Source organism: Rhincodon typus, chromosome 14 (genome assembly GCF_021869965.1).
Source record: "Rhincodon typus isolate 14 chromosome 14, sRhiTyp1.1, whole genome shotgun sequence".
Taxonomy (NCBI): Eukaryota; Metazoa; Chordata; class Chondrichthyes; order Orectolobiformes; family Rhincodontidae; genus Rhincodon; species Rhincodon typus.
Window position 1 is genome coordinate 47,402,433 of NC_063345.1, and position 15,680 is coordinate 47,418,112.

At 42.2% G+C, this 15,680-nt stretch overlaps 1 protein-coding gene across 1 annotated transcript in view; it reads left to right on the top strand.

The window, feature by feature from the left end:
- LOC125484865 (protein ripply1-like) overlaps positions 1-15,179 on the top strand; it is a 16,147-nt gene extending 968 nt beyond the window's left edge. The window contains exons 2-4 of the mRNA XM_048605332.1: positions 925-1,000; positions 12,287-12,357; positions 14,972-15,179. Coding sequence (XP_048461289.1) covers positions 925-1,000; positions 12,287-12,357; positions 14,972-15,179 — 355 coding nt within the window. The remainder of the gene's footprint in view (positions 1-924; positions 1,001-12,286; positions 12,358-14,971) is intronic.
- Positions 15,180-15,680: the final 501 nt, after the last annotated feature.

A 15,680-nucleotide genomic window follows, 5' to 3' on the forward strand; every position in this document is an offset into this window, starting at 1 on the left:
CTTTGATGCTGCTTGGCCTGCTGTGTTCATCCAGCTCTACACGTTGTTATGACTGATAACAAATTATTTGGTCATGTTGGGAATCACGGATGTGCCTGTCATGAACCTATCTCCCCATCCAGCAGGGGTCACTGTATAATGACTTTGAGTTCATATTTTTGCCAGGGGGTAAATTGTATTGGTATAGTCCTTTGTGATGAGTGTCTGTGAATCTGAGACCTACCTGGACTGTGGAGCCTGTATGAGACCAGGGGTCATGCTTAACATGTAATCTTAAGGGAGTTCTATGCAAGTTCTTGATTAAATCTTTTGAGCGTGAGTTTGAAACTTTGTTCAAAGGATAATCTGAGTGTGATAACTTGGATTCAAAGAACAGACCATGAGCAAAATGAAAATTTAAGATACATATCTTCATTTGGAGAGTGAAGTGGAGATAGTGAGCTGCCAGATGATTCTACAGCTCTTCTAATCTTTAACTCCATTCACTTCAAGTGTCTTGTGTCACCTGCTTTGCACTATTGTGCAAAATAATGATCTACCAAGCTAACATTACCACAATCAAACCCTGGCTATTATTTTTCCAATGATCTAAGGATAGTGTAATGTTGTGATAGTGACCTGGGCAGTGGCAAAGAAAAGGAGATTTCCTTTCTAAAAAAGCTACATTTTTAGATTTAAAATTTCTTAGATTTTACATGAACACAGCTCCTCTGTAATCCTCTGTACACCTGCAATTTTCTGGGGGGAAATGACACTTAATTGCCACTTAAAGACATCTTCCTGCAGTTGTAGAATGCCATATAAGAACATTAAGAACATCTTAATGCTGTAAAGGTGAGATTTCTTCGTGGAGACACACAGCTGAACCTGTTTCAGCTCATCCTTTTGCTTTATATGACATTCATCTTTCTACCCATCTTCCAGTCATTCACCCCTCTGGAGACCCTGGATAATGACAGCCAGAGACATAGATAGTCAGAGATGGGGAAGGCAGAATTTGGTAAGTGATTATTTAGCCTCATGCTAGAAATAAGTATTCATTTGTTTCAAAGCAAGAAAACAGATGATATTGAATACTTCAGTGCATTGGATCTTAACAACTGTACTGGTTAAGTCCAGGAAGCAGTCGCAAATGTCGTAACATTGTGTTGTTTATGATGCTCCATTACTGTCCTTGACTTCTCCAGATCCCTGCTCCCAGACTTACAGAACACCTGCTGTCAGCTTACTATACTCCTTTGCTTGTTAAACAAAAGGGGAGGCAATGGCCTAGTAGCATTGTTGCTAGACAATTAACTTGGAAACTCAGCTAATGTTTTTAGGACTTGAGTGGAATTCAAATTCAATAAAAAAAATTTGGAACTAAGAATCTAATGATGACCATGAATCCACTATTGTGTGTTGGGAAAAACCCATCTGGTTCACTAATGTCCTTTAGGGAAGGAAGCTGCCATCCTTAACTGGTCTTGCCTACATGTGACTCCAGACCCACAGCAATGTGGCTGACTCTTAGCTGCCCTCTGGGCAATTTAGGATGGGCATTAAATGCTGGCCTAGCTAATGATGACCTCATCCCATGAATGAATCATAGAAAAAAAGCAAAAGTAGAAGTTGCAAGGGTCATTTTAAAAATCCAAGCTGCGTTTGAAAACTGAATCATCTGTAACAAAAGTGTAATACTGCAGCAGTTTTGAGTATATATGTGTAAAAAGTCATTGGTACTTTCTCCACCACCAATAGATTTGCGAGCTGTACCTCCCACTATGCTACAATGGACATAGATTTTGTCCTATCACTCTAAGGGAACGTATCTAATCTTGACGTCCACTCCAATGTCCTTTGCCATCCTTACCTGATCTGGCCTAGATGTGACTCCAGACACTGGATAGCAAGATGGTTGGCTCTTAGCTGCCCTCTTAAATGATCAAGCAAACCACTGAGTTCAAGGCCAGTTAGAGATGGGTAGAAAATGTTGGCCTTGCCAATCATGCCCCAATTCCCTTGAAAGAACAGGAGAAGTTTAACACACCCAATTTTTCCAGTTTTCTATGTGTACCACTTTTCAGCTTGTGAGCCATTCACTAATCTGTTTGGGACAATTCAAATGATGCACTAATCATCTGTAAAGTGACTGCAGTTCATCCATGTCAATAACACACTCAGACTTTGCATTATCCTGAGTGAATTAATCTATTCAGTGGAAATATAATCTACATTATATGAGCCTTGCATTATTAAGTGTTTAAATTTTACTTGGGAGCAGTAGAAATCGGGTAACGGGAATACTTTCTTTAAGTCAGCCTAATGTTCTGATAGACCAGAAATGGACAGTTGTAAGAGCTGACTTCTATGAAATGATTGTAGGAAGGTGGAGTTGTAGATTTTGATTTGGCATAAAATAAAGCTGGCATCCAGATTGTTCACCTCCTGAAATCAGAAGAAATAAAAATGAGATAGTTTTGACTTAATGTTGGGCTGACTCAAAATCCAAGTTTTATGCCTAAGCAATAAATTGACAATGTTATTATCTCTTTTTCACCTAATATATTCTTTGACCATACAGACTGTTATACTGACTGTGCAAACTAACAACAAAAGGAATTTCTTGGAGTGCTGATTCCAGTAATATTTCTCATCAATTGTTCTTTAGAATAAATATGGATTGTATCAATACCACTTTTTAAGACTACACTAATTTCTGGAATTCTCCAATCCTGACCTTTCCTCAAATGTTTTAAACTACCCAATGGAGATCACGAAATGCTGGCATTAACACTGGAGAACAGATTGCTGAAAGGACATCATGCCAGACCGAGGGAATGGTGTAGAATTCACGCCAAACTGCAGTCAGGCCTGTGATGTCTAATGTGGAGGAATCTCTTCAGTTGTGTCCAACGTGACAGCTGAATTATCTGTTATGCCTCAGGAATGTCAGTCTCTAGAGAACAATACACACAAAAGCTATTCTGCCAGTTTGCTTGTGCGCAGAGTAGCTGTGACTATGTTCCCGGTGCACACTGGTCTTATAATTTCAACAACTTGTGACATTGAAATGCTCAAGATACTGACTGATTCTTTCTGTGGAGTTTGTGTCACAACATTATGGAATATAAAATGGTTGAGGCATGACCAGTACTTTTACTGAAACACTGATAGTGGCTTGTAGCTGTAGCTGTCTAAAAATAACCACAGAACTGACTGAAAGATAGAATTGTTTTAAGTATCCTGAATCCTCAGAACAAATTCTCTTGTCTCTTTGTTTTAATGAATATTTGTTGATTTTCTTAAGGAAACCCTGTCCATTCTGTGAGGCTAGAACTTAACTCATGTTTATTGAGGTGACTTACATCATTAGTAAAAAGAAAAGAAAGACTTGCATTTACACAGCATCTTTAAGGTGTCTCAGAGTGTCTCAAAGTTAATGAAATGTTTTTGAAATGTAGTCATTGATACAATATAGGAAAACCATCAGCTAAACTTCCCATAAAGAACAATGTGATAATGGCCAGATAGTTGGATCTGTTGGTGTTGGATTGAGGAATAAATATGGATTGAGTCGAAGGAGAGAATTCACCCATTCTTCTTCACAATAGAGTGCCATGACATCTCTTGGGTGACCTGAGAGGGCAGATGGGCACTTGGTCGAACATTTTATTCAAAAATCAGTTCCTGTGGAAAACAAACTCCATCAGAATCGTCCTCCTGATGAGCTGCCTACAACATGACCTTGTCATAGCAATCATTCTGTTCTACCAGAGGGACAATGAGAAAACTACATGGCAACAACCCTGCTCCAGGCACTGGCACTAGTAGACAACATCATCGTTTGAGCGGGGGACCTCAAAGATGTCCTCGTTGCCCGCACCATGACTGGAGCTGATGAATGTTGGGTTGACTCCCAACTAATCTGCTCCACCATCTCCATCAACCTGGCCCCAAACTGGCAGAAAACAAACCTCTGCCACAGGAAACTCAAAGCTGATGGACTCAAAGACCCTGAGAAGAAAGATCAACTCAGGTGACACCTCACAGCCAACCTGGCGATGACCAATGTGCCAGGGCTGCAGAGTGCCCACTGTGTCTGGTCCACTGTAAAAGTCACCATAGTCAGCATCTGCGTGGAGACATTCAGTCTATCGACCAGTTAACACCATGACTGAAGAACAATCAGGAGATCCAGGATCTCCGAGACTGCAGAAGCAAGGTATTTCTGAACTGGCGGCTCCGTGAAAGCTCAAGGGAGAGGAAACATGTCCACTGGCAACTGAAGGCTGAGTTGCAACAGTGCACCCCTGACTTAAAGATTGGCTGTGGTTGGAAAGAGCACACAAGACTCAACAACTCACCATCAAAGGCAATGTGCTTCTTCCATACAATCAAAGCCATCTCCAGTCCGAGTGCCCAGGGATAGACTCCACTGAGAGTCACCATGAAAGACTTGGAGGCAGTGCTCAGTCACTGGAAAGAGCACTTCAAGGATCTCCTCAACCAAGACGTAGCTTTTGACTCAAATGCTCTCAATGTCATCTTGCTATTCACAGCCCATTGCCACCTTTCTGTGATACCTAAGTCAGGCTATATTGACTATTGACTACAGCTCCACCTTCAACACTATAATCCCAAACAAACTAATCTCCAAACTCCCAGACATAGGTTGTTGCTCCATCCTCTGCAACTGGATCCTCAACTTCCTGACCCACAGACCGCAAACAGTGAGAATAGGCAACAACACCTCCCCTACAACAATCTTCAACACTAGTACCCCACACGGATGTGTACTCAGCCCCTTACTGTACTCCCTGTACACTTATGACCGTGTGGCCAAATTTTATCGGAACTCCATCTGTAAGTTCACTGATGACGCCACTGTTGTAGACCGGATATAAAACAATGACGAGACAGAATACAGGAAAGAGATGGATTGCTAGGTGGTGTGGTGTAAAGATAACCATCACTTCCTGAATGTCAGCAAACCTAAAGAGCTGATCACTAACTTAAGGAAGCAAGGAGGAAGGCAACACCACCCCCCCCCCATTCAAATCAGTGGAGCCGAGGTGGAGACGGTCGACAGCGTCAACTTTCTAAGAATGACGATCACCAACAATCTGTCCCGGACCGCCTACAATGATGCGACAATCAAGAAGACACAACAGCACCCCTTCTTCTGTACTTAGGTACAGTGACAATAATAAATCAAGTCAAATCATTGAAACACTCTACCCCATCTCCATGAACGTCCCTGCTGGAGTGGAGCTAACCTACAGGACCAGCAGGAAACTGTTCAACCTTCCTCACGTCCAGGCCTAAATCAAGACCACCCCTACCTCTGTCACCGAGCTGCAGTTCACAGGCAACCTGAATTCGAGCTACAAACCAGCATCAACGCATTCATCCAGGGCTATGAGAAAATGGACTTCAGACTAAACATCTGGGAAACAAGGGTCATCTACCAGCCTGCTCCTGACACAGAGTAAAGATAAAGTCACCATTATCTTACCAGACCACAGAGCTGCTGTCTGATTAGACAGAAATCACTGGTGGTGATTTAACCCAAGAGTCACCACATCTCAAGTAATGGGAGAGGTTGAGAAGGAGAGTCCTTCATAGTAACCTCAGCTGGTGTGGGAATTGAACCTACAACGTTCACATCACTCTATATTGCAAATCAGCTATCCAGCCAACTGCACAGCACTGCCCTCTGACCATTAAAACCCACAGCCAGCCACTGGACAACATAGATCATTTCCCATACCTCTGGAGCCTCCTCTTGGTGTCAGCAGACATTGACAATGAAATCCAACATCGACTCCAATGCACCAGTACAGCCTTCGGATGCCTGAGGAACAGAGTGTTTAAAGTCTGAGATCTCAAACCCAGTACCTATCTCATGGTCTACAATGCAGCTGTGGTGCCCACCCTCCTGTGTGTATCAGAAACGTGGGTCCTGTATGGCAGACACCTCAAATCCCTGGAGAGATATCATCAGCACTGACTTCGCAAAATCATGCAAATACACTGGGAGGGTAGGCAGACCATTGTGAGTGTTCTCTCCCAGGCCAGTACATTCAGTATTGAGGGTCGGCCACATTGTCTGCATGGCCCAACAGAAGACTCCCTCAACAAGGGCTCTACTCCGAGCTCCACAATGGTAAGCAATCACCAGGAGAGCAGAGGAAATGCTGCAAAGACACTCCAAAAGCTTCTCTATACAAATGCAACGTCGCAACCGACATCATTTGCCCTCGAATGCACAAACTGAAGAAGGACCATTGACAAAGGTGCCAACTACTTCGAGTGTCACTGATTGGAGCATGTAGAGGCCAATCACATGCAGTGGAAAGAGCGAGCAGAATCCAGAACATTCCACCCATCCACCTCAGAACATAGCTCCTCCCCCAGTTGGGGCAGAGTCTGTGGATCTAGGGTCAGACTTTTTGACCACCGCAGAACTCCTATCCCCCCTCACTCCACCTGGAGTAGAAGCAAGTTATCCTTGACCCCGTGGGACTGCCAAAGAAGAGGTATGAACTTAGAATATGTGCTCAACTCCCTGGAGTAGGAGAATACATTTTATAAAACTGAAATTGTTTTGTGTGATAACTCACATTTACTTTTTATTCATTTCTATTTTTGTGCAATGACACTAAACCCCAGTGAAAGTCTTCTGCAATGGCGATGAAATTGTCTGTGATAAAGATTTGATATTGGCTGAATTGATGTCAAGGTTAGCAAATTCACTGAGTGGGATATTCAACTCACAGTCACTTGTTTTGGTTTTAAAAACTGGCATCCAGGATGCAGGTCGTTCATACAAGTCACCTCTTAGAGGTACAAAGCCTGTTTGATACAACATTCAGATAGTTTTATGAACAGCTGTGCAATTCACTTACCTGAAAATGGCACAAGCTACTTAAGTCTGCAAGTTTGTGTCCTCTGCCCATAGTAGGTTCCTGTCTGCAAAATTCAGGTAAAAAGCAATCGAGCTTGTGTTATGTCTCATGGTCAGTGTGCCTATATATCTATGAGAGCTATGCATGTGACATCATTAGTGCATCATGGCATGCAATGGAGGGTATAAAGATCGCGTTACCCATCTTATCCCTGATCACCTGAAGTTTGATAAGCTACTGGAAGCATACTGCATTGTTGTAACTTCAAGGCTTTCTGTTAGCCCAGACAATTATTTGTCTGTGAATGTGATATTTATAAATAATAGTAAGCTATAACACGTCTCTTGCATTCTTCAACACTATAATATCCACACTCAGCTTCCTATGCCACAAGGGATAACGTAAGTATTGCCCTATCAGTTAAAAACATCCTGTTGGAGGCACTTTCATATCAGAGCTTTCACAGTATACTTTAAAGGGATCTGCAAGAAGTTGGCCTAAATAAAGTCCAGGAAACGAGTTTATGTCTTGTTTGAAGGTCTAGGAGGAGCAGGAGTGGCTTATAAAAGTAACAGGCAGTGGAATAGAAATAAACTTCTCTCCTTCCACCATGTTTCACTCTGAGGTGCCTCATTACAATTTCAATGCTTTTAATCGTCAGAATACACATTCTTTGGAAGACACAAAGCCAGAAATGTTCTACAGTTTCCAGCCCCTTGACGTACTAGAGCTGCAAGGCTTTATACAGGGATATTTCTCCATTGCTGCTCTGAGATTGCTGTCCCAAGCTTTACTGCTTCCTTCAACACATAGTACTTGGAGCTTGGAACGTGTCAGTCAAGGGAAAAATCTTACATTGGATGACCAGCAAGTTTCAGGCAGACCAATAAGCATCTTTCACTGAATTGATGGTCCTGTAGACTCAGTTCATGTTTGTCTTGGTGTGGATCCCTGGAAACAGCCCATGGAGCACAGAGGGATAGAACATAGAACTGTGCAGCACAGGAATGGGCCGTTTTGTCCATGATGTTGTGCTGAACATGGTGCCAAATTAAACTAATCCCTTCTGCCTGCACTTGGTCCATATCCTTCCATGCCTTGCATATTCACCTGCTTATCTAAATGCTCCTATTGTATTTGCCTCACCACTGCCGCTGGCAGCGTATTTCAGACTTCTATTACTTCCTATGTTATGCCCCTCAAATCTCCTTTGAACATTGCCCCTCTCATCTTAAATGTATGCCCCCTTAGACATTTCAACTCTGGGAAAAAGATTTGACTTTCAACCCGATCTACGCAGCTCATAGACTTCTATCAAGTCTCCACTCAGCCTCCACCTCTCCTTACAGCTCATACCCTCCAATCCAGGCAGCATCCTGGTAAACCTCTTCTGCACCCTCTCCAAAGCCTCCACATACTTCCTGTAATGTGGCAACCAGAATCGAACACAGTACTCGAAGTGTGGCTTAATCCAAGTATTATAAAGTTGCAACGTGACATCCTGACTCTTACTCAATTCCCCAACCAACAAAGGCAAGCATGCCACACACCTTCTTTATCACCCTACCTACTTGCGTGGTCACTTTCAGGGAGCTGTGGGCTTGAACCCCAAGAAGCCTCTGTACATCAATGCTGTAAAGGTATACATTTCCTTAACATTTGATCTCCCAAACTGCAGCACCTGACACTTACAAGGATTAAATTCCACCCGCCATTTCTCTGCCCATATCTGCAACTGATCTATATCCTGCTGTATCCTTTGACAACCTACGACACTATCCACAACTCCACCGACCTTGTCTGCAAAGTTACTAACCCACCCATCTACATTTTCATCCAAGTAATTTATAGATATCACAAACAGCAGAGGTCCCAATATGGATCCCTGCGGAACACGACCAGTCACAGACCTCCAGCCTGAAAAACACCCTTCCACAAATACCCTCTGTCTTCTGTGGGCAAGCCGATTCTGAATCCATGTGGCCAAGTCACCGAGGATCCCATGCATCTTATTCTTCTGGATAAGCCTGTCATGAGGGACCTTGTCAAAAGCCTTACTAAAATCCATTTAGACAACATCCACTGTTCTACCCTCATCGATTACCTTTGTCACCTCCTTGAAAAATTCAATCACGTTAGTAAGACATGACCTGACCTGCCCTGCACAAAGCCATGCTGACTGTCACAAATTAGGTCACGTTTTTCTAAATGTGCATAAATTCTATCCTTAAGACTTCTCTCCAAAGGCTTCCCAACCACAGATGTGAGACTCAGAGATCTACAGTTTCCTGGATTACCCCAATTTCCTTTCTTGAACAGAGGAACAACATTAGCTACTCACGAGTCCTCTGGGACTTCTCCAGTGGCCAATTGGGATACAAAGATCTTGGTCAAGGCCCCTGCAATTTCCACTCTTGCCTCTCTCAATAACCTGGGATAGATATTCTCAGACCCTGGGGACTTATCTACCCTAATGTTCTTCAAGAGACCCAACACCACTTCTTTCTTGATCCCAAAGTGCCCTGGCATATTAGCATGCCCCACACAAATTTCACTATCCTCGGTATCTTTCTCCTGAGTGAATAGCGAAACAAAGTACTCATTTAGGATCTCACCCACATCCTCTGCCTCCAACTGCAAGTTCCCTCCTTTATCCTTGAGTGGCCCTGCCTTTTACTAGTTATCCTCTTGTTTTTAACATATGTATAGAATGCCTTGGGATTCTCTTCAACCCTATTTACTAAGGTCATATCGTGGTCCCTTCTTGCTCTCCTAATTTCCTGTTTGAGTTCTTTCCTGCTTTCTTGATATTACTCATGGGCCCCTCTCCAATTTTAGCTTCCTAAACCTTACATGTGCTTCTTTTTTCCTTTTGATTAAATTCATAACCTTCCTAGTTATCCAAGGGTCCCTTACCTTGCCATCTTTGTCCTTCCTCCTTACTGGAACATGCTGGTCCTGAACTCTGATCAGCAGGTCTTTAAACAATTCCCACATGTCAAATGTGGACTTGCCTGATAACAGCTCCTCCCAATTAACACTCCCTAGCTCCTGCCTAATACTGACATAATTTGCCCTCCCCCAGTTCAGTACCTTCTGGCAATGTCCTGTCTCATCCTTATTCATAGCTATCTTAATACTTAAGAAGTTGTGATCACTGTTTCCAAAATGCTCTCCCACTGAAAGGTCACTCACCTGGCCAGGGTCATTTGCCAATATAAGGTGCAGTGTGGCCCTTCCTCTAGTTGGACTATCCACATACTGTTTCAAGAAACCCTCCTGAATGCACTTAACAAATTCTGCCCTGTCTAAGCCTCTTGCTCTAAGGGAGTCCCAGTCAATATTGGGGAAGTTAAAGCCACCCACTATGACAACTCTGTTTTTACTGCACCTTTCGGTAATCTGCCTACATATTTGTTCCTCAATGTCATGGTGGCTGTTGGGGCACCCTGCAGTATAATGCTACCGAGTGATTGCACCCATCTTACTTTTGAGCTGTACCTATATTGCCTCAGTGGCTGAGGTCTCCAGTATGTCATCTCTGAGTGTAGATGTAACTTTCTCCCCGATTAGTAATGCAACTCCTCCACCTCTTTTACCTTCCTCTCTGCATCTCGGAGCTGTTTAGGATGAACCTTGACAAAAGCCACTCCATCTAACTGCAGAACCTCTTTGTAAAGGTGCATTCCACAAAAAAAATGGACAATGGTCTCTTTTGCAGCACAGCCACCTCAAGGACAATGTGCAGAGGGAATGAGACTCCAAGCTTGAAGGAAAAGTCTTTCTTACCACCTGTCAAGCTACATTTCAATTCTGCCATCGGGGAAACTTGCAAAAGGAGCTCCTGTCTCCTTTATTCACATGGCCTCAAGGATGCTATTTGCTGACCATTGCCTGATGGACCTGAGTTGAAACATGTTTCTGCACAAACGTCTCCGCAGGGACATGTTGTCCGGCACAATCCAAATCCTGGGAGTGTTGGCAGCAATGTGGGCAGAACTCTTTGAAATGTTTTGCCCGCAGGCTGTATGCCTGACATGGCGTGTTTATTGAAAATATTAAGATTATTACAATTGTGTTGAGATCTCTAAGAATGGCACAGCTTGAATGGGGACCAGTTAAATTTTGGTGTAAATTTTGTAATATTCGACCTGAAATATTTTGAAATGGATTTTTTTTACAAATTTTATGAGTAAAGTATATTTTTGAGAAAACAAGGCTCTTGAGAGTTACCAAAAGTACTCTGGTTCTTTGCCAACCTGTTTGGAATCACTATCCCTCCTGTTCCCACACCCACAACCACTCCTTGTCATCTGGATGTGCTGGCCACTCATCATATGATCCAACTGATTTTCTGCCCTTCCACAATCTGTTTGGCTCTTGCAATTTGATGGCAACATTTAAGTTAAGTTCAGATTTTAAGTCAGTAAGAAGTGATGAGTGAAGAAGTCAGTTTCAGGCTGAGGTTAAATTTTTCACCACTATTTGTAAAAAATAATGAGCTGCTCCATAGGTTTGTTAAATTGGATTCTCATCAGGATATCAGCATTAGGTGACTGGATTGATCAGCTGTACGACTGCGAGGTTTAGAATGGAGGAACACAGCAAAGATCAGGGCACTAATTGTTGCCAGGTTGGAATGTGGATGATGATCCAGTGAGATATACTTTTCCAGTTATTTATTACTCCTGCACTGAACTCCTTCCCATATCTGCACTTCCTTGCTGACATTTACAGCTGCTTATCACTGTTTAAATAGCTTGAGATGCTGACAATCTCCAGGAAGGCCCTTTTATGACTCCACAAATGTTTCCTCTAAAGTTGCACGGTCACATAATTGTGCAACATTCAAAACCTCCCCATCAGCCTGTGCACAAATTGTTCGGTTTAAATTGCTACTCCTGAACAGCAATGTGATAAATATTAAAGAAGCCACAAATTAAATCAAGTCCTAATGCATGCAAAAGTAATTAAGGGAACTTGGACCTTGTTGGATTAACAAATGGTCAAAACCATCAATGTGCCTTGGTAAAATTAAAGTCGGTATAGTCTTATCAGACAATAAGGCTGCTCTCTTTTTAGAGAGTGACAACTGGTGGTGGTTTAACCTGAGTGTCATCATGCCTCATGCGAGGGGAGAGATTGCAAACGAGACTCTTTCATGGTAACCTCACCCGGTGCAGGAATTGAACCCAGACTGTTGGTGACACTCTGCATTGCAAACCAACTGCCCAGCCAAAGGTATATTCAAGAAACTTACCTGGCTCATTCATAGGATCATTAAATAGGTAGTTTTTACACTTTTTAAGAACAGAAGTAAAAACAGGATAAAAAATGTTAAGTAGAATTTTGTTTTTTTCTGTAGTTTTGACACTGCCTGTATTTTCTATTTTCAGCCATCTCACATGGGACAAATCAATCATGAGAGTACAAGTCAGGCCATGTCTTTATTCACTCACCCAGTCAGGTATGACCATACTCAATGTTGCAAGTTTAGGACTCATTTTAGATTGTCTCTTGGATACAGCAATGTTAGCAATCAACAAACTGCACCCAGCTTTTACATTAAGTGGTGCATCTGTACCGCCCTAAACGTGACTATGCATTAACATAAGAATAGTGACATCTTGTGATCCGGACTGTCTTTTTTTTAATGTAGTCTCATGTGAACCTCTCCATTTCAAAAAGCAGACTGACAACAAGACCATACATAAATCATGAAGCTGTTTTATTTCACAAATGGCTAATGTGTATAGAATGTAACAGGGAAAGCAAATTTTGTTTATTTCAGCCAAACTCACTTGTAATATTCTGCCTTGAATGTACATGAAAAAATAATAAATCATATGCTATTTTCCCTAGCTTATTGTTTTACTTCCAGAACACTTCTAATTGCCAAACATGAGTGGCTAACTTTTCAGTTTCCATTTCTGTTCCACAGCCCCCTGTTAAATACCTGCCTACCCATGTGTCCTTGTGTGTTCCCACCCAATGTGTAGGATAGCTATACAGTAAGGTTGACAACAAAACTATCACCTCTCTATTTGCAGTTTTAATGTAAGGGAATATTTCCCTCTATTCTCAAGATAAATACTGAAAATCTTGACCAAATAGCTAATATATCTGGGCTAAGGCAATGAAATGTTATGGTCTCAGCTTTAAATTCCATAAACTATCACATCTGGAATACGTGTATAGATAACGCCTTTAGCTTGATGACTTTAATTTACAAATGTTAAAAATAAATTTTGCTTTTTTTAAATACAATCTTTAAAAGCAAGTTAATCTGGCAATCTTTCTGTGGTTTTAAGTTTTACTAGTTGTGATTTATATTGAGAAGTATATTATGTATCAGAATATTTTATAATGAGGATGAAAAACAAACATATGGTCAAAAATCCCCAATCCTGGGTCATGGAGAAACAAAGAAACAATTGGTTAGGGAAGAACAGTTCACAACAGAACAGTGAACCTTAAAAAGGGTTAGAAATACAGTCACAATCTTTAAACAGTGAAATCTCATGTCACAGACACCACGTAACAAATGGCTGAAGGAAGCTGTTGTTATGCTCTGGATGGTCAGAGATTGGCACTATGGGACCCCTTACCTGCCCCAATGGAATGACTCGATGGGAATTGCCTGGGAAATTTGAACTAATGATTGGTAATCCTCCTGCTGAATGGAACACTCCAAAAACGTCTTCACTCTGAGTTAGTCAGAGACTTCGGACAGATTTGATTTATTTGCCTGGACAGTTACTTAGGAAATGTTAAACAGGACAAACCCTACCCTAACTCCAGCATAAATATACAACTGACCCGCTCAATTGCTCACACTGACATCACTGACTTCCTCTTTGACTATCTCTCCCGACGTCCTGATTAACCCTGATCCCTTGATAGCACCCAAGCCGACCCGGCCAGCACCTGATCTGACCTGACTCCCTCTCAACCTTGATCCAGCCTGCCCTGACCTGACTCTTCCACTTGCCCCCATGACCAGGTTCCCCACTGTAATTCTACTTAATCCTGACCTGACCCAACTTCCCCTCAAGCTGACCTGACTAGTCCTCCCTGGCCTGATCCCACCGCAACCACTTCACAAACCCACCACCCAACCCACATCACTAACCTACCACCCTAATCAACTGCCACCCAACACCCTCACCAGCCCATCCACCTGCCACTCTACCCACTCACCACCCTACCACCTAAATCAGCTACCACCTCCCTAACCTACCCACCTAACTGTTACTGATCTTATCCACTTCTCCTCTTATCTTTCCCACTTGATTCCTTACACATGACCTTTTCTCCATGGCTCTTCAAAGACATTGTGGGCCACTTAAACTCTTCACTTGAAGGAATATGCCAACCACTGCTGTAAAATGTGGATGTGGCTTCTGCGTTAATTGATTGTGTGACTCCCTCCAAGATTTATTGTGCAGATTTAGTTTTGGAAGATTCTTCATCAAAAGATTACTCTAAAACTGTTTTGACAGTGTTCAAGGGCAGGCAGAGTCTCATTTTTTTGCAGCATTGACGAGATTAAGAGTAGCTTGAAAATCTGGTGCAGAGTGGGCAATGCCGCTATGGCCATCTACAAATGGTTGGTCACTGGCACAGCTTTCATTACAATACTCCTCTATCGTAGCCCCTGAGGTCCTGTAGCTTTAATTTAGGGACTCCACATTTTTGCAAGGAATTAATTACTTCAATGTTCTGCTTCGCAGTTGGGTGAACATTCCTTTGTTAAACCATTTAAGACTGTTATCTCCCTTTTTTTATGACTTCTCACCCCTTTTCAGCCCCTCTTATCTATCTGCAGCTGCCATATTTTCCAATGCTACTGCTGCTAGCATTTGGTACTCTAGTAGTTTTCTGCCACCAATCCTCCTTTCTCTGCACTGTGGCTAGGCCCTGGCTAGTTGTCAGTGATAGAGGACAGACCACTGGTGAGTTTAAACAGAAGAGGTGCAGTCTTAGATTATAAGGTAGCAACAGGCTATTAACCATTTAATCCATGGAAAACTGTGTTCTGGAGCAGAGATAAATGTGAAATTTCTTAATTTTTCCAACAGACTGATGTGGCCCAGGAGCAAATGCTTTGACTACCTGTACAGCGAAGGACAAAAGCTTTTGGCGGCATTCCCTGTGCAAGCTACAATCAGCTTCTACGTAGAATCTGATACTGATGACGAGGATGAAGAATTCAATGAGGAAGATGAATTAGAAGAATCAGCTATAGAGGAGACTGCATTAGGGAAAATAACAGAACAGAACAGTTAACAGTCATAATAAATGACAGACTAAGTCAAAACATCGACATATCCTGTTAAATCTCAATGGCACTCAGCTGTTCAATTTTATGATTTAAGTATTGCTGAAAAAGGCAGATTTTGTTGAAGCTATCTGTCTTGCACTTTTCAGGATATTTACAAGAATACTAATATAAAGGAGAACAACCTCTTATATAGTATAAGAGAATGCTGACTGGTTGGCAAATGGACCCTGACTGATAGAGGTGTTGTGTGGAGACTACACCATTCAGAGGATGACTGACAGTGATTTGCCTGAACTTTATTTAAATTTATATTATAATGTGGAGGTGCCGGTGTTGGACTGGGGTGGACAAGGTGAGAAGTCACACAACACCAGGTTATAGTCCAACAGATTTATTTGAAATCACAAGCTTTCGGAGCACTGGTCCTTCGTCAGGAGAAGTGAAAGCTTGTGATTTCAAATAAACCTGTTGGGCTATAAACTGGTGTCGTGTGACTTCTGACCTTA